The sequence below is a fragment of the Cornus florida genome, unplaced genomic scaffold (genome assembly GCF_030987335.1).
Source record: "Cornus florida cultivar Cherokee Brave unplaced genomic scaffold, ASM3098733v1 CherokeeBrave_3.0.0_Hap2_Chr01, whole genome shotgun sequence".
In the NCBI taxonomy this organism is placed as follows: Eukaryota; Viridiplantae; Streptophyta; class Magnoliopsida; order Cornales; family Cornaceae; genus Cornus; species Cornus florida.
The window spans coordinates 104,360,296-104,380,115 of record NW_026775571.1 but is presented as its reverse complement, the minus strand read 5'-3'; the positions used below and the strand labels follow the sequence as shown (position 1 = coordinate 104,380,115).

General features: G+C 34.7%; 3 protein-coding genes across 5 annotated transcripts; all 3 read left to right on the top strand.

The window, feature by feature from the left end:
• Window positions 1–743: 743 nt before the first annotated feature.
• LOC132311305 (large ribosomal subunit protein eL20-like) lies at window positions 744–3,186 on the top strand. Its single transcript, XM_059809182.1, has 4 exons — window positions 744–837; window positions 1,020–1,135; window positions 1,280–1,343; window positions 2,649–3,186. Exons 1-4 carry the CDS (start codon window positions 823–825, stop codon window positions 2,988–2,990), a joined length of 537 nt encoding a protein of 178 aa, XP_059665165.1. The 5' UTR covers window positions 744–822; the 3' UTR covers window positions 2,991–3,186.
• Window positions 3,187–3,989: 803 nt separating this feature from the next.
• On the top strand, window positions 3,990–9,015 carry LOC132311299 (urease accessory protein G). The gene is made up of 7 exons (XM_059809170.1): window positions 3,990–4,135; window positions 4,218–4,418; window positions 5,305–5,365; window positions 6,008–6,209; window positions 6,578–6,699; window positions 6,825–6,929; window positions 8,628–9,015. Exons 1-7 carry the CDS (start codon window positions 4,071–4,073, stop codon window positions 8,709–8,711), a joined length of 840 nt encoding a protein of 279 aa, XP_059665153.1. The 5' UTR covers window positions 3,990–4,070; the 3' UTR covers window positions 8,712–9,015.
• A 2,169-nt stretch (window positions 9,016–11,184) lies between these two features.
• On the top strand, window positions 11,185–18,921 carry LOC132311288 (uncharacterized protein At4g18257-like). 3 transcript variants are annotated; one of them, XM_059809156.1, is made up of 4 exons: window positions 11,185–11,626; window positions 15,148–15,468; window positions 18,263–18,432; window positions 18,689–18,921. In XM_059809156.1, the coding sequence occupies exons 1-3, from the start codon at window positions 11,343–11,345 to the stop codon at window positions 18,420–18,422; spliced, it is 765 nt and encodes a 254-aa protein (XP_059665139.1). In that variant the 5' UTR covers window positions 11,185–11,342; the 3' UTR covers window positions 18,423–18,432; window positions 18,689–18,921. The 3 variants fall into 3 exon arrangements, with proteins under 3 accessions (XP_059665139.1, XP_059665129.1, XP_059665120.1); XM_059809146.1 differs by having other exon boundaries at window positions 18,634–18,921; XM_059809137.1 differs by having other exon boundaries at window positions 18,263–18,921.
• Window positions 18,922–19,820: the final 899 nt, after the last annotated feature.

Below are 19,820 nucleotides of genomic sequence, written 5' to 3'. Positions count from 1 at the left end.
AAATCTAAATAATGACAATGCTCACTTTTCTTTTCTTTTTTTTCAATCTCACTCCATCCTCATTTGTGTTTCTAGATTTAGGAAAGTTACAATCCACAATTTATTTTGAGTTATCTTGAACCCTTTCAGTTCTAAAGTTTATCTCCAAACCTCCAATTTGACATTGAAGACTCCTCTAATCTATTCAACTAAAACAATATTATCACCATAATACACCAGGGAATCTCATATTAGATGTGTTTTATCAGCTCGTCTATAACCAAGGCAAAAATGAATGGATCCTAATGCTGACCATTAAGCTTACTTTAGTTAGGAATTCGCTTATTTCTCTTAGTATCGTTCTAAATAGAATCACACAACCATCATAAATATCCTTTACTTTTTTTTATTATAAAATCCTCCATATAAGATCTATAGGTACCCCTTATTATCATAGGCTTTCTTCAAATCAATAAAGACCATATGGACATCTCTCACAATATAAACCCCCATTAAGAGTATGTTACTTGGGATTTTATGAAAGAACTTGTAAATTTAACTTTTGTGACGACCAAACAGGGGTAAGTTTGAGGATAGTTTAGCGTACAAGTTTTATGGATGGCAATTGAAATTCTCTAGGGGTCTAAAGTATAAAAAAAGAAGTTATGGGTAACACTCCAATTTGGACCTAAGTTAGCGGAGGAAAACGTAATTTAACAATTTTTTATTTGGACCTAGGGTTTCTCAGGTTTCAGCTACTATAAAAGCCGAACAAAACCCTAGACTTTCCCAACGCCACACTCACGAAGAGCAGCGAGAAGAGAGAGAGAAAGCTCTTCAGAAATGGTGACTTTCAGGGTGAGTTTAGCTTATTCCTTTGCCTCCTAGGGTTTTATCTTCTCTGTCGAATCAAATGCTCTACCAGATCTAAGATATTTTCAGTATATATATATGTGTGTGTGTGTTTGTGCTTATTTTCTCTGCTTGTGGCTTTGATTTGTGTAGTGTAACGCGTTTGATCTATTCAATTGTTTGTGTAGTTTCATCAATATCAAGTTGTGGGAAGAGCTCTCCCTACGGAGACTGATGAGCATCCCAAGATCTACCGCATGAAACTCTGGGCCACCAATGAGGTTCGGGCCAAGTCCAAGTTCTGGTACGTATTACACACTCGTGTGTGTATATATATGTTTGACGGTTCTAATTTATGTATATTTTGTTGTTGAATTTTTATTTTCTAGTTGAATTTAAGATCTTTGACGTTTAGCTTACGATTAGGTTTGGTTTGAATTTGATTAAGGTATTTTCTGAGGAAGCTTAAGAAGGTCAAGAAGAGCAATGGCCAAATGCTTGCAATCAATGAGGTATGTTTGTCTTTTACATCGATATTAATTTTACTATTTCGTAGGGTTTTGAGAATAGATCATGGCAACTGTTTTTGAGTTCTTTGTTTAGAAACATAATGTTGTAGAACTGATAGCAAATCGTTATATGCTCTGCAATTGAAGGGAATAATTCTATGATTTGTTAATTATGAATGATGATCTCTAGTTGATTTGTTTACTTGGCTTTTGAAACTAATTTGTTATGTGTAATATCTTCAAGGTCTTATTGCGACAATTTCTGATAAGATTTGTTGTAAGAAACTGTCTTTTTGTGCTTGCCCCTATCCACTACATTTGTGCCCCTCCTCATTGTAAATATACTTGATTGTAAAAGTTTCTAAGTTTTTGTCAATGCAAAGATTTTATTTCTCGATAAACCAATGGTATTTGATAAACCAAAAGAAGATAGTATCCTTTTTTTGAGTCTTGACTGAACATGATATGATAGTATTTAATGAAGCATAATGTTGTTTGCATTAGAACGTGGAAACTTTGATCTAGGTGTAGTTATGCTTATTTTATCCTACAGTAACCTATTAATTAGAACTTTCAACTCTGTAAGATGTAACTTTAGGTATGCTGATCATTATTATTATTATTGTTTTTTGACATGATGTGAAGTAAGACTAAAAAAGATACGTTCGGGAGATGGTTGGAGTAGACAAATTGGAGATAAAATGAGAGAACTTCGTTTTAAAAGGTTTGGACATGTGCAAATAATACCTTTAAGTGTGTCACTTAGGAAAAGTGATATAGTTCACATTGAGGGTAATACTAGGGGAAGAGGAAGAGGAAGAGGAAGACCAAAGTTTACCTTGGTAGAGCTAGTAAGGAAGAATATGATAGCATGTGAATTGACTGAAGCTATGGCCTTAATTAGAGAGGAATGGAAACATGGAATTCATGTAGCCATGGCCAGGGAGTTGAAAACAAGGCTTGTGGTTCTTGTTGATGGATCATTAGTTTTTTCTCTTTCCTTTTTTTAATTACTAAATGGACTTATGCTTCTGTTTGTTTTAGGATGATGTTGATAACTGTGCTGTTATGTACTAGAGGATGGTCTGGTTCAGATTTATTAATGTCTAAAATTCTTTGTGATAACTTGCTCCTTGTGTTCTGTCTATTTGTATGTTTTATACTAATATTAGTTGGTTTGACTGGAGGGATGGGAAAAGGGAAGTCACTTCTTTAGAGAAACAGATATCCGATTCAATTGCATTAAAACTCTCATTTTTTGTAAATTTGTAACCAAATCTATTATTTATACTTGATCTACAATTGCAGATTTTTGAGAAGTGTCCTACAAAGGTGAAGAATTATGGTATATGGTTGCGGTATCAGAGTCGAACTGGCTATCACAACATGTACAAGGAATACCGTGATACCACTTTGAATGGTGGTGTGGAACAGATGTACACTGAGATGGCTTCACGCCACAGGGTCCGTAGTCATTGCATCCAAATCATCAAGACAGCCACTATCCCAGCAAAGCTTTGCAAGAGGGAGAGCACCAAGCAATTCCACAACTCCAAAATCAAGTTCCCCTTGGTGTTCAGGAAGGTTAGACCACCAACTAGAAAGTTGAAGACCACCTACAAGGCTACTAGGCCCAACTTGTTTATGTAACTGTTTTATCATTTGTTGGCGAGGTTACATAAGACAGGGATTGAAGTTCTGAATTTTTGTTATTTTAGCAGAGAGATCATCAACCAGTGCCATTTGTTTTGGTTTTAAGAATTCTAGTATAATGAGATATTTGAAGGTCTCCTAAGTTTCTTTGTTCACTTTTTGAATGCCTAAGTACTCTCTATTGGATTTTCTATTTTGCTTTGCTGTTCTATTTATGGTGATTTGTGGTGCATAGATTAGAGAGGCTTGACTTTGATTTTATTGTGGTTGAGACTTTATTTTTCTGAAGGTCAGTGTGATCTGTCGAAGGACTATATTAGAATATAAACTGTCTGTGTTACCAAACTCATAAAAGGTTTTGATTCAATAATTAAAAAGGTTTAAATATCGGATGAATTAAGCATGATTTTTAGTAGATTTTTAGTAGAATCATAAGTTGCAATGTAATTTTATTGTAGAAGTTCGATGATTCAAGTAGTTAAACTAGTTGAAGTTTGATGATTCAAGTAGTTAAACTAGTTGCACTTCCATCATAGTTCAATCAAAGGTTAGATTTGTCCTTGAGTTACTTTTATCAATATTGCTTTTTCGTATATATATATATAATGAATATAATAATTATTATTTTTTTCCTTCGGAAGAAGAAGTATTAGATGTTATACTAATGATTGCAATTACTCGCGTCAAATGGTTAAATTATTAAATTTCATAAGATAATTACCGAAAAAAAAAAAAAATTACAGATCAAAACCAACGAAGAGAGAGAAGAATGCACTGTGGAGAATAGATGAACATAATGAGTCTGGCCCATTTGGAACCCTATCCCTTCCACTGAAGTTCCAATTCAGAAAACTCCAAAACATTGCACAAAACAATGCATTATGGATCTATGATTAGAAAGAAGAAAAAGAAAAAGAAAAAGAAAAAGAAAATTAAAAATCTATCTTAAAGGGCATTTTCGTAAAACAAATTTACATCGCTATATTACCAAATCCTCTCTCTCTCTCTCTCTCTCTCTCTCTCTAGTCTCTAGTCTCTACCTCACAGTATAGTAAGTAACCTTGCAGACTAGAGTCGATGGCGTCTCAAGATGATCACGATCACGATCACGATCACGATCATCATCACCATCATACCCATGAGTATTCTCTCTTTAGTCTTTCCATTTCAAATACATATTCTTTTTCATCTACAATCCTCAATATATTTGTTCACCTGAAACAGGAACTCTAATAGGGACGCCACAAAAACATCGTGGGTGGGCCCAGATGGGAAGGTGTACCATAGCCATGATGGACTGGCACCACATTCACATGAACCCATATACTCACCTGGTTACTTCAGCAGAAGAGCACCCCCTCTTGTCACCAGAGATTTCAATGAAAGAGCTTTCACTGTTGGAATTGGTGGCCCTGTTGGTACTGGGTATTTCCTATTTTCCTATCATTTGGCTTTCATATTTTAAATACAATATATCAATAATAGGACTATGCTATTATATAAATCTACACATATGGTTTATTGGGCAGCTCGAATTTGATGTGATTTATTACATTTGGCTCATTTACTATGAGCATTTCATGTCTTTAACCTAAGATTCATCAATGAATTTTTTTATTATTAAACTTAACAAGACCAAGTGTGCTAGTTAGGAAAAGTGAAATACTTCACGTTGAGGGTAAGAGGAAGATCAAAGTTAAAGTGGAGTAGAGTTAGTAAGGATATGATAACATGTGGATTGACTAAGGTTATGGCTATCCTCCAGCCTTTACTTTCATCTTTGACTGAGTGGTCTTTGTCAGGCAAAGCCCCTTTTTTGAAGCAACGATCTGACCTTAAATAAAGTGGAATGGAAACATAGGAATTATGTAGCCGACCCAAGTAGTTGGAAAAAGGCTTAGTTATTGTTGCACAAATGCATTCAGTATGGGGTTAGTGGTCACCTTGTGTCAATTAATACTTTTTCCAATATGTCTTTTGATATCTTTATTTGTGAGTTATCTTGGATGATTTCTTTTTCTTTATTCTTTTTGTTTTATCCCTTTTATTTATTTATTTTTTAACCTCTGAATTCACAAAATTTGTTACGATTTCTAGCTTTTGTTTTCTAAGTTCTTATGATTTTTAGCATATTAGGATAATCTCATTTGTTGTTTTGTCAAACTATTACCAAAATTATAGGAGAACTATAGAGATTATTGTTACTCTTGTTATCTCTTCGTCACAAGGATCCCTCTTTATTTCACTTCATAATGTCATTGCTTGTTTGAATTGACTTTTGCTAATCGAAATCTGGTTTTACACTTCACAGGAAAACTGCTTTAATGTTGGCTTTGTGTAAATTCTTGCGGGATAAATACAGTCTTGCGGCGGTATGTACAATCTACTAAGTATCTCTAAGATTCCTTTTGTTCATGAATCATGTGATTGCACCCTTCCTGAGGAAATGATTTTTGAAATGTTAGAATCCTTATCTGATTGCAATTGACTGTAAATTTGTGGATTTTGACATTCATTTGACTAAAAGTTTTAATATTGCAAGTAACTTCTTGGTTAGTGTTGATATTGGCCATAACTGTTTGATTTTAAAACTGAACTATAGTACCAGCTGGTCCAGCTCCTCACCACTCTTTTCTTTGATAGAGGGGAATCACAAAACAAGATTCCTGTACCCCTAAAGCTCATTGATGAGCTTATCGGGGGATGGCAATTACCTATAACTCCATTCTATGACACCTAGTTCTCTTGGGCACTAATCTTGCTATGATCAGCTGAGCTCATGCATTCTAAAGACATTGTTCAAGAAATTTATTTATAGAGTTTTCATTTGAAAAATGGTTGTTACCTTAAAATATAATTGCCTAATTTGTTTACGGACTAAGAATCTCTAAATACTCAAGTTTATTTGTTAAGACTTTTGGCTTGGCTGATCTCGATACAAGAACACATTCCAATATCTCATCCTGTTTAATTTGCATGTCAATGTAATTGAATAATAAATCATGTTATTGTAGGTGACAAACGATATTTTCACGAAAGAGGATGGTGAGTTCTTGGTGAAGCATGGAGCACTTCCTGAGGAGAGAATACGTGCTGTGGAAACAGGAGGCTGCCCACATGCTGCCATTCGTGAAGACATTAGCATTAATCTTGGCCCTCTTGAGGAGCTCTCTAACTTGTACAAAGCAGACATACTCCTCTGTGAATCCGGGGGAGGTAATTGGGAAGTGGATATCCATGCCTACTTTACATATCATTTAAAAATGCTTAGATGAGTGTATTCAAACTGATATGTAATAGTCATCTAATTTGGTTTTTGTAAATGACCATATGAAAATTGATAATTAAGAAATAATGATGAATCAGAACCGTGTGATGACAAAAAGGTTTGGCAGTTATCAACTGCATTTATTATAAGAACTCTTTGGTTATTTTTAGTTTATTTTATTGCATTTATCAATAGATCAGGAATTATTGAACTGCTCATAATAATGTTGCTTCATGAAATAGTTGGCTATATGATGGGATTTTATTTGACTTTTATAAATAATGGGATTAAACGTGTTTGATTTTTGTGGGTGCAGACAATTTAGCTGCCAATTTCAGCAGGGAACTTGCTGACTATATCATATATATAATCGATGTGTCTGGTGGTGATAAAATCCCTCGAAAGGGAGGCCCAGGCATTACACAAGCTGACCTCCTTGTATGTTTTGATCTAAAACCCTCTGCTTTTCAGGGTTTTGAGCACCCAGGACATTTATCAATTGTTAGTCACTGTAAATAAACTGTCAAAGGGGCTAAGATAACTGAGCTTGTGCTTAAATATAGGTCATAAACAAGACTGACCTTGCGCTTGCTGTGGGAGCTGATTTGGCAGTCATGGAACGTGATGCACTTCGGATGCGGGATGGGGGCCCATTTGTCTTTGCTCAGGTTTGTTGACTGTTTTGTTCTTGTTCTTCCTTTCTCAGTTTCTATATCATTTGTTTGATATAAGCATGATAAATATCTCTCTTTCTTCTTCTTCTTCTTCTTCTTCTTCTCCTTTTCTTTTTTCTTATTATTTTTTGTTTTTGTTTTTGTTTTTGTTTTTACTGTTGAAAGCTACATACTTATTGTACTGCGTTAATGTTCTAGGGGAGCTTTTTTTATTTGAACAACAAATATCTGGTTTTTTTTCATTTCCCCCCATTATTCTAGGAAGGAAGTTGCATAACTACTGAAGTGCATTAGTTTGCTTTAGGAAATTGATTTATAGGAGTCTAGTGAAAAACAGATGAACATTATAAGATGGATTACACATAATACATCGAACTCTACATAATTTGGCAATGTCCTTTTCTGTGAGATATGTGTACCTTTTAATCATTTGTGAGAATCCATCTTTTAAGGAACTTAATATAAAACATTTCTTAAGACACGGTTGACATGCCCTTATATCCTAGCCTAAAACCACAGAGTAAAATATTGATTGAAAAAACATATTAGATGCACAGAAATAGTGATACGATGGATGCAAAGAAACCATATATCACCAAGAGCCTTATGGCTCAGTGCTATCTCCTCTACCTCCCAAAGTGGATGGCGAGGGTTCAAATCTCCGAAGGAGCAAAGTGGGTGTGTGAGTTTCTTGCCAATGAAAAAAAGAAACCACATATCTGTATGACAATATTTTTTGAAAAAATGAGGGATCCTAATGGAAATCATGAAAAAATTGACTGAAATTTAGGGAAGTGTTATTGAAGACTTCAGTACATGATTTAAAGTAAAAAATATTTCAAATCAAGTGTATATTTGGTGGGAGATATGAAAATGCGTGCTGTTGGATATATATGAAACACCCATCACTGTAATATTTTAAAAATTAATCGTCCATGTCATAATCAAGTAAAAGTTGAATATGAATATACATGGCATATAATGTTCATTGTAAATATACTATCCACAACTACGATAACAACCAATTTAACCCTACACCGCAATGGCAGGAGTCTCGTACATTGGGCTAGACCTTTTAGACTACATTGAGTTCCCTTGTGGTTCAAACTCAAAATTATTGAGGTGTCCCATTTATATTCTGTGCATGTCACCGATGGATTATGTCTTTCAAACTCTTACAAAGTTCTCCGGTACTTCAACTAGCAAAGTACGAACTGATGTAATTTGCATTAGCCATCATAATAGACTCGGTGAAAAAGGCCATTTGAAAAGAAAGACAAGCAGTATTGAGGTAAAAAAAAAAAACAACACTGGAGAAGGGCTAGAAAGAACATACGTGGATATATCACAAATACGGATTATTTGGGAATTGGGATGTTGGAGAGTGCAAGCATTCCTTCTATGAAATAACTGATCTTACTGCACTCTACTGTTACCATGTCTAAAACTTATTTCACCTCCCGACCAAAGCCAAATGATAGAGAACAGGAATAAACTAGCCTTTTTGTAACAGCCGACTGCAAACTATGGAGCCATCCCCGTTGTTCAGAAAGTTATCGTCCTCATTGTCAATTCTTGGGGTGGGCCAATTTAGGACAACTCAAGCACAGCATTCTATTAATTAATTACCATTTACTCTTGAGAATTCAAAGTTTTCCCTGTTAATGGCACGTGGAAATTATACAAATGCAGGTGAAGCATGGGCTTGGTGTAGAGGAAATCATTAACCACATTTTACAGGGTTGGGAAGTAGCAACGGGGAAGAAGCGCCACTGATCTTTCTAAAAGTTTGTGTCAGAGGTGTCTTTGTATCTTAATTTTTCTAGTAATAAACATGGATTCATGAAGTTGAAACTTTGAAAGTTGGTCCAGTAGAACTTTTGATATTATATGTTTTGCCGTTTGACAAATGAATTACTGTCTTGTCTGTATCTTAGTCAACTGGTTGAGCAAAAATCAAGGAACGAGGATATCCTGATTGGCCACCAAACCACCAAAGGCACTGTAATATGATAATCCATGAAGTATCTTCTTGTGAAGAATTTGTTTCCCCTTGATCTTCAAATCACTTTATTGTCTATATCATTGCTGATTTTCATAGTATTGTCTATATCATAGCTGATTTTCAGAGTGCACAAAAATAGTTGAACCTTTGGCCTGCTGTTCTTCTTTCAGAGTATCTGTGCCTCATGGTGGCGATGCTTGAAAATGATTTCCTCCCTTTCTTCTTATTCTCTTACTTTTGAATCTTCTCTTACCGTAGTCTTTTTATTCTCAACTGAAACTCATAGTTGTTTCATGGCTTACTTGTTTTTAGTTCATTATTGGTAGTTAAATGAAGCAGTGAATTAGAAATATGGTTGAGGCATATTGATCATAGTCGCCTGTGTCGGCCAATACGCGACATATTGGCCGGTTCGTAACTCTTTTTCAAGGGTCCGATACTGTTACACACCTCCATAAATCTGCCGATTTACATCCATATTCGCCCGAGTCTGTTACACTGCGACTGCGAACCATGATACTGATTGATTAGTAATCATGTGTGAAGGGTTGATTTTCTGTTGTTCAATGATAATACAAATACAATGCTATGGTTAAGACTTATGTATTGTTTTATTTAATTATATTCACAGTTTGCATAAAAGTTCTACAATGATCTCATTCTCTATAAGTATGATGTAAAGAAATGGTGTTCTCTGTGGACTTTTGAGTGGAAACTGTCTTCCCGTCAAGTCCCTTGAAATGTTGTCCAGTTATTTGCTCATGTGATGCTTTAGAGTTGAGAAGCGATCACTATCATCAGTATTAAGCTTTAAATAAGTTCAATATGGTGACAGTTTATAAGATAACATTTTGAATTTTTCATTGATCAAATCAGAAAGGAAAAAAGAAGAAGAAGGGATTATTGAAATTTTTTGTATATACCATGCTTAGAGTATCTCCCTGAATATAAATTAAGACCATTATCTAAAATAGTATTTTTTTTTTTTCTAATTGATTCTCACACACACATGCTTTCATTGAGGTTCGAACCTCTAACCTTTTTTTGAGAAGTAAGGGTTTGATATTGTTAGGCTACTGGCCTGTTGGTAAAATAGTATTTAAATTTCTATATAAACCTTTACTAGGAAAAACGTTTAGATTTTAAAATAACTAGATTGATAAGAGGTTAGCCAGTAACGACTACAACTTCATTTACTTTACCTTTTCTTTTCAAAGCTAAAGCAGACGCGCAAACTTTGAGTTTGAATTCAATCTCTTTTTTTGAGAATGACACTTTGAGTTTGAATTTCACCTCTTTTTTTGAGAATAAGAGATGATACCAATTATACTAATGGTTGTATTTAGCAATACACCGACACTATTTTCTTGTTTGGTATTGAATTTTTAAGGACAACTTCTGAAGTGGAACCTTAGTTTTAGCCTTGTTTGCTGACGATAAATAAATGCTTTTGGCCATATAAATTTTGACAATAGAATGCTTTTGAACAAAGTTTAAATTATTTGGTTAGTTTTTATTTTCTGAAAAATAAAAATTTGAAAATTATACAAAATGTTTAAATGTTTTTTGTTTGGCAAATAGTTTTTGAAAATTTAGTTAAATGTTCTTAAATAACTACCTTTTATAATTCCTTAAAAATAATTTTGTTTTGTGAATCCTTAAGAACTAATTTTAGAAATTAGATCAAACACTGCAAATGCTTTCGAGACACATTTGTGCAAAGATAAAAATAATAATAATAATAATGATTTTTCAATATGCATACAAGTACAAGTATGTTAATAGTACTCTTGTTGTCTACATGTTTATGTATACTTAGTTTGCATTTAGAAATTATATATTATTTTAAAAAATTTAATCAGATTTTTATTTGAAAATTATATTTCGAACGTAAAACATTTTCCATAAATAAATAATATTTACTGTGGAATATACGATAGTATGTTTAATTCAGCTTAAAATATAATTTTTTAAAGGTAAAATATATATATATATTTTATCTTTTAGTGGCAAAAAGTTTAAAGATAAAAGTTAAGATCAAGTCTATCAAGTAATACATGTAAAATAATTTGCAAAAAATTAATAACTTGTTTTTATTAAATTTTAATAAAATATTTTACTTTATAATTTTTTTACAGCCAAACACCAAAAAAAAATATATAAAATATTTTACCATTCAAGTTAAAAAAATAAAAAAATGTTTTACCCTTATATTATTTAACGACAGAGAGAGAGTATGAAAACAACGTGACGATTTGGTAGAGAGGAGAGGGAACAACAGAGTATTCATTATTCAATCGATCAATCCATCAATTTCTCTTCGAAGCTGCAACACCAGAACAGCAATAAGCATATATACTGGTATATATATAGAGAGAGAGAGGGGGAGAGAGAGAGAGAGAATGGGGGAAGAGGTGGGGAAGAAGAAGAGGGTGATTGTGGAGTCACTGGGATGGCTGACGGAATCTACAATCATGCCGAAGAAGCACCGTGCCATCGCCGGCGTCGGACCTTCCTCCATCCTCGAACTGAAGGCCCAACTCTACAGATCCCAAGAGGAGTCCAAGAGGACCAAAGACGTCTCCGCCCACCCTGACCACCTCGAATATCAACGGGCCAAGAAGAAGATCACACCTCACGATCCCTTATCTCTCAAGAACTCCGGCGTTGAGGCTCGCGCTCTCAAGTACGTACGCCCTAAATTTCTTTTTCTGTTCTTTCAATTATCAATCCTTTGATTTCAATTCAAATTTGGGTCGTTTAGGTTTCTTTTTTTTATTTTTATTTTTTTTATCTGTTATTGAAGTTCATATACTTACTTTGTATAGAAAATTGAAACTTGAAAATGGAGAAAAAGGCAAATTATTAGGTGAATTAGCACGCATACTAATAATTTAGACACTGGCTTGAAGGGTTGGATTTGGTGATATTTGTTGTTGCTATTTTTTATAATTAGGAAAAATTAACTGGGTAAACTGAAAGGGGTAAAGTTATAGACTTTCATTTGTGTATGAGCTTGGCACCCTATTTTTCACTTCTATTCTTTCAGTTGTCAATTGTTTGATTTCAATTCAATTTTGGATCATTTAGGTTTTCATTTTTTCTTTTTGTTGTTGAATTTCATATAGGAGTAGTTACTTTGTGCATAATTGAAAATTTGAAACGTGAAAATGGAGGAAATGCGAATTTTTAGGCGGATTGTAACTGATAATTTAGATATTGATGTGAAGGGTTGAATTTGATAGTGTTTGTTGTTTGGTAATTTTTATAATTAGGAAAGATTAACTGGGTGAACTGAAAGGGGGAAAGTTATGGATGCTCATTTGTTTGTGTATGAGTTCTACTATGGCACCGATTGCATGGTTAGTTTGGCTTATGATTAATTGGGAAATGCTATTTGATCAATGCTTGAAAGAGATCTTTTTGTTGTGAAATCTATAATTTATATTTATATTAGTTGAGCAAAACTAATTGGAGAAGACTAGAAAAGATAGAATTAGAAATGATCACATTCGGGAGATGGTTGGAGTAGCACCAGTTGGAGATAACATGATAGAAAATCAGTTAAGATGGTTTGGACATGTGCAAAGAAGACCATTAAGTGCTCCAGTTAGGAAAGTGACATGGTCTATATTGAGAATAATACTAGGGGAAGAGGAAGGTCAAAGTTGACGTGTGTGGAGTTAGTCACGAAAGATATGATAGCATCTGGATTGGCTTAGGCTATGGCGTTAAATAGAGTGGAATGGAAACATATGATTAGCCGACCTCAAGTAATTGGGAAAAAGCTTGGTTGTTATTAGTTGAACAAAACTAGTTGATCAATGCTTTATGGAAAGACTGTCACGACCCGCCCCCGTACAATGTCGATATTGTTCGCTTTGCACACTCTCCTCTCGGTTCTCACGGTTTTTCTCAAAACGCATCTACATGGTTAAAGGGTGTCCACACATATAAATCTCAGCAACTTCTCCCCCCTAAGGCGATGTGGGACGTCACAAAGACAAAGTATGTAGGGGTATTTTTACCATACCATAACAAGGAAGTCACAAAGACAGAGCATGTAGGGGTATTTTTACCATACCATAACAAGGAAGTCAAGTTAACTTGTGGCATGTTCTCTCTCAATGCTTTTCACATTACAGCCTACACTGTAACTGTCCATTACATAAAGGTAACTATACCAGTTGATCCTCTCTGTCAGCACATGGCTTTAAATAATCACCAAGAGCCTGACTAGATTCCTTCAGATGAAACTGTTCTGGAGGCCAAAACCAATGATTATTTACAATAATTCTACTAATAGTTACAAACCCTTTGGAGCTTGCATTGTATATAATCCTCTTCAAAATAATATTAGACTGGTCCGAAGGATGCCAATTGTCATACTAGAGGATGTATGCCTTCTATTTGCGATGATATGTTCTATAAAAGGCCTAGCTTTGTCACAAAGTTTTAGTTTCATGTCCCACAACCCTTCACATTTGCTGGGATTGATATAGACCAGAAAATGCCAGTTTTTTTTTTCTCCTTGCATAGATCCTATATATCCATATAGATTTCTTCTTGCAATAAATGATGAATTGCGCATCATAGCCGCTTCATTCCTATTGGCTAATCTGCGCTGACCAAGACCCCCTTCCTCCACTGGTATGCATAATGTATCCCCTGCCACTTTTAGCCTTATTTCTTCAAATCAGTGCCATAATGCTAAAGGGCCATCACCAACAGTGTGAATCTCTGTTATCACCTTCTTTTGCAAAATAAAAACGCTACTTGAGTATGTCTGGCGAAAGACAAATATTTCCAAGAGACTTTAGCAAGGTTTAGACTTTCATACTGAATTTTTTTTAGATAGACTTGGTGTTCCCAGATTTGGTGGCTGATGCATAATCTAGTTGGAGGGTTGGTAAGCTTGGAAAAATAAGAAGGAAAGGTTGAGCAATGACTGCTTTGCTTGAAGCGGTGTATATGGAGGGAAAAGAATAAAAGATCTTTTGATTGGCACAAAGGATCTACATTTTTTTTTTTTTTTTTGATAAGTAAAGCACGAAGGATCTACTTTTAAGATAAAGAGCATTTTTTTTTTCCCCATTTGGATAGACGGTAGGTGGGTTAACTTGTCCTTGGAGACTTATCATACTTTGTAGAGAATATGTATACTTTCTTATTTATAGATAGATTAGACACCAGTTATTTTGATATATACCCCGAGAATGCGTGTGTGTGGCCCGTTTAGCTCCTTCAAGTGATCTGCTTTTATTTTTTTTAAAAGAAAACAAATGAAATATTTGCCAGTACAAACCTTGATGCAAGCTGTAATTCGATCAGTTCACTTCTTACGGTCACTAGCCATGAGAGGTTAGCTTTGTAGAATCCAAAGGTACTTTCAAATGCTTGAAGGGAATTTTCCTTCAGGAGACCCTAAAAATCAAGATTCTTCCATTTACGGTCAATAATAACACCAGCAAAGAATTTTTGGCTCTTCTCATAATGTTTTCTCAATCCATTTATGTCCTCAAGCTCTTTAAAGATCATCCATAGAGAGTATCCCATTAGAGATGTTACATGGACTCTTAAAAAATGTGACATACCTGCATAAATACTTGGACATGGGTATGGGATATGTGTCTAATGCTTTTGGTAAAATATACATCTGACGAATATACACACTGATGATCACAAGGTAATGCCAACAAAAACAATAAATAATTAAATAGTATGTGTTGTTAATGAGAAAGTTGACCGAATTTGAAACTTTATTGCTAAAAGGATCAAACCATGAATCACATACTTGAATTTTATTATTAAAGAAGCTGCAGCAACCCTTTTATTTCTTTAACTGACTCTGGATGAAATGAACTGTATATTGAAGTCCGGTATTTGTTAAAAGGATCAAAGAATATATTGACTAAATTTTAGCAGTCTCTCTGATAAGTGATAACAAGCAGGATAGTTTGAGACTAGAGAGAGAGAAAAAGGTGGGGGAGGTTTACTTTTTAAGCAGGATCTTCTCCTTTTTTTTTTTTTTTACCAAATTTGTTCTTTCTTTTTCTTTTTTCTTTTTTTTTTTGTTTTCGTTTTTATAGACATTATGGTAATTTTATTTTATTTTATTTTATCATGCATGGTAAGTGATAATTTAAGTGGCTCTAGATTTTGATTTGACTTTCACTTAGATGAAACTTTCATTCCGTTTAATTCCAGGGACAAGCTTGAGCTGAAAGCAGTCAATGATGGATCTGTCAGCTATGCAGCATTAGAGAGGAAGGCTGAGTTATATGATAAGCTTGCAAGGGGAGAACTTTCTGATGAGGAAGACGAAGAGAAGTATTGCGTTGATTTTTTCCAGAAAAGCCTCACACGGGATGACTCACAGCAGCCACAAAGTCATGATAGTTCTGCCACAGAATCACCAGCAAATGAAGACGGTGACAATGATGTTTCTGGATTGCTTAAAACAAAACCTGTGGGGCTTGGCCAGACAGCTGGCATGATGGACAGGGATGAGCATAAGCGTTTTGTAAGGTAAATTTCTATTCTTTCTTAATATCCTAGTTTACATATAGTGTGTTGCAAATGTTCTACTGAGCAGTAATGGGATTAAGTGAAACATTAGACTAGAGTTCTAAACTGTATATACAGTAGATGATTATAGAAGCCCTCAACCAAGATGAGGGAGTAGGGGTTACATGGTTTTGTATTAGATGAAGATCTTCCATTCTTGAACCAATTCATCCAAGCATGGGACAGGCTGTGCAACCCATTAACCGTTACCGCCACCATATTGCATTTTTATTATTCTACCACTCATCCGTTATATTTTTTAGAATTCCTTTTGAAAAGATATATAATACCTTTCATTTTTTTTTTAAGAAAATAAATTTAAACACGGCTAGAATATTGGAAATGTGCAAATTTTTTGGTTATGAATAATAAAAGATACAGATGTTATAATGCAAAATCTCATCTTACTGATTTTCACTTGACTGGTAATATATTATAACAATATAGGGTTAGTAACATTAAGGACAAGTTTATCTTTATTGGTAGGGTTAGCACAAAAAAAACAGAAGTTGTGTGTTAGTGGAGTTTGGGCATGATAGTGGTTGAATCTCATTCTTTCAGACAGTTACTTGACTTGAAATTTTTGAAAACCTAGCGAAACTTCTCCCCTGTGGCAGTTTGTTCAGCTTGAATCTAACTTGACTCATGCTCAAACTGTTTTTCGGATGGAACCTGACTTGATTAATTGCCTGGGGCTCATGTATACTGGCGTTGGATGTCATATATTTACTTTAATACTCGTAGAATTTTGGCTATGTGAAATTAAAACAGAAGTTCAAATAGGCAAAGTCGGAAGCAATACTATATTACACCAAACTTTCGCTCATAAATCTTGTGTAGTTTCTTGGGATGCATTCCCCTCTTGAATGCAAAAAAAAAAAAAAAAAAGGTTACCACTGATCATCTGTTCTTGAGCATTATATATTTATTTTATATTAATGCTATTCGCAAATAAAATCAGAACCGAGCTGTTCATGCTTGGTTTAGGAGCGGCTTACCTAAATTCATCCTTTAACTGGAAAGACCAGACCAGACCAGACCAGACCAGACCAGATGTGAACAGTAACTGTTAGGTCTTAGGACTGATTCTAGCATCTATCATAACAATTTACAACTTATGCTTAAGTGTATGTTTGTATTATGGATTTTGTAATGTAAGTCATCCAAGATCTTAAGGAAATTTGGGGAAATTTGATTGAATTACATTTTAATGTAGAAAGCAGAGAAAGGTTGAAGTTCTTTCAGAAATAAGGTAGAAGAAATTATATATTATGGGATTTTAAGCATAAAGGATATTGGATTAGATCTGAGGATAAAATGATTGATTGGAAAGAGATTTTTTTTTTTTTTTTTTGGGATAAATAAGATTATATTAGAAAGCGTTCAAAAGAGGAACGTATCCCAGGGACTGAAGGCTGAAGCCAAAGAAAGGATCCTACGGACCCAAGGAACCCAAAAAATCAACAATCTCCTCTATAGATTTACAATTTCTCCCCATAACCCAACTAAAAAGAGAGCTAATGATAAGAAATTTCAAAGTCCCAATGGAAGATTCATCCCTGTTGAAAGATCTTTTCCGCTCCTTCCAAATGCACCACACCAAAATTCACGAGCATGGGCTCCCACAAATATTTGATTCTTGATTCTGGAGTGGGGCCTCACACTAAATGTATGATATCACATCGCTGGATTACTTGATTTTGTAAATATTTTATGTTAATAGCTGGCAAGATGCAACCCATGCAGTTTCGAGTGGTGTTTTGTGTTTGATAGTTTTGAGTTTAGGTCAATCGGCTGGGAGCCACACCTCAACTCTTTGATTGGTTAAGCTTGTGAGCCGAGTGCAGAACTTTGCCTTGGACCTTGGTCTTGTACATACAGCTTGATACATGGAAGGTCGTCAATGCTTTAAGCAAGGCCATGGTTACTACCTTGCTACAGCTTAATCTTCAGGTTTATATTTAGCAAATACAGAAGGAACATTCTCGGAGTGAAATCTATGTTGTTTACTCCATTGAGGAATGTTTGACTACCAAACAAACCAAGAAAATGTCCCCTCCTCCTCGGTAAATTAGAAAATTCCCTCAGAAAGTCTGTGACTATTAAATTAGTGCTCTTGAATAGTGGTGAAACATGAGCTGAGAATTGCACATACCTAAATGGTCGCTGGAGAGGCCTGTTTCGTTACTTTCTGCACGGCTGCTGCTTTGGTGGCTTGAGTTCAATGGTTCACCCATGGCCCCTACCATCCGTTCTCCCTTCTTCACCTCCTGCTTGGATGCCCTTCTTGAGATGATAGAATAACTTCATTTATGATAGGTACTGAAACACAGATTCAACACCAGAATCTCTTAGATCGCCCCATTCTATGATACATACATTATACCCCGCTTTTACCAGGAATGCTGATATGATAAAACTCTCTTCATAATTCTGGGCAAAGCAACTAAGAATATTTTGTAGAACAGTTGGACATGTCTATGTGTATTTGTGAAGCAAAACCCTACAAAGATGTTAATACAATATTGTGAATGATAATGTAGCATAACAATTCCTACATATCTAATAACAGAAGCAAAGAATCCGATATCTCACATAAAATTACATAATTATTTTCAATCTTTGGATTTATTTTACATGATGCTTTCTACATGCTTTAATATAAAGCTATTCCCTCGTCTTTATCTTACTATCACTGAGGTCTTATGCTACTGAGGCCCATCCGTTTGACTATTTTGCATGTGGTTTCCATCAGGGAAGTCCATGAAGAAGCTAACCAAGCAAGGGAAAAAGCGTCTGAGCTCAAATTGCGTAGGCAAAAGGTGGCTGCAGCTCATCGAGAGAAACTAAAGCAGGCATATCTTCAGAAGCAGCTGGAGAAACTGAAAGCTGCATCCAAAACAGAGCAGACATGACTGATGGCTGGTAATGATCCGCCTCTTTGTAAGAATACCATGAGTTACTATTAGCTCAAGCATGTGACAATCTAGATCTCGTCTAATGGCAGCATTATGGTTATAGAGTTCACTTGATTAAATTCTTTTTTTTGGTAGTTTTCCTTCTTGTTTTGATTTTTCTTCTTGTGTACAAAATAGAGGTTTTGTTGATAGAAGTTCATATGATCAGGTAATCAGGTTACACATTTGAATTATGTGACCAACTGATACCTTTACTCTCACAGTGTGTGTGGTCCATGTGGAGCCCAATCTGCCAAAAAAAAAAAGCATAGCGAAGCCTGTCCTGGGACACTAAAACTGATTGTGTACAACCAAGTTCACTTGATTAAATTCTCCTCGACTTGGTGATGTTCTAATGCTGCTTGAACAGATTTGGGTTTTATGTTAGATTTGCAGAACAGATGAGAAAATTTTAAATTGAAATGTGTTGTGAACACAGAGAACTGGATTTTGGCTATATTTTTGACAATTATGTAATTGTCTTACATTTAAAATTATATTCACGCTTTATTTTTTATAGAACACTCTATATATTTATTTATTATAAACAAAAATAGGGGTTAGGGACAGTGATGTCATTTTATTTTAAAAGTAGAGTGCTTTTAAATTTAACTCTGTCAATAATTTTGTAAAATGAACCATTCAATATAATGAATGTTGTCAAGTAAAAATGGAATGTAAATTATGAACCTTAGCATTCAAATCCAAAGGACATCTAAACAGACACTATAGAATATTGCAATTCAGGGACCTAAGAATTGATTCATCATATTTTTCTTGAGGAGAAGTATTTACTTTGTATGGATTAATCATCATAAATTTTACTCTCTAATGAAGGTTGTCATTGACCTCTTAAAATAGAATGCCTTGCCTTGTTAGACATAATTTTATAACATATTTGATATAATCTCTTTCCAAATGAGGAAAGATAAGTTGAGCGTTACAATTTTGCATTTTCTTATAAAATGAGTGGTTGAGTGTTCAAATTGTGTTAAAATTGAGTTTTTAAAAGACAAATTAAAAAAGAATTGCAAACTCAATGTAATGATTTTCACAAGCTTATGTTTGATAGCATAAAATTTGTGTCTTAGAAATTACACAATATAATGTAATTCTTGTAACAAGACTTAGTAATTCTTGTAACAAGACCTTTGGACCAAAACTACCCAACATATTACATGGTTACAAAATCTACTGCATCAAACTAGACAAAAGAGCTGAGCCAAATGTCAAACATGCAACAAGTACAGGTCCACTATATTGCCACCTCCCTCCCACCATCCACCGCCGTCTCCACCACCTCCTCCACCAGCTCCGCCGTGTCTGTCACACCAACAGACGACGACTCCCGTCGGA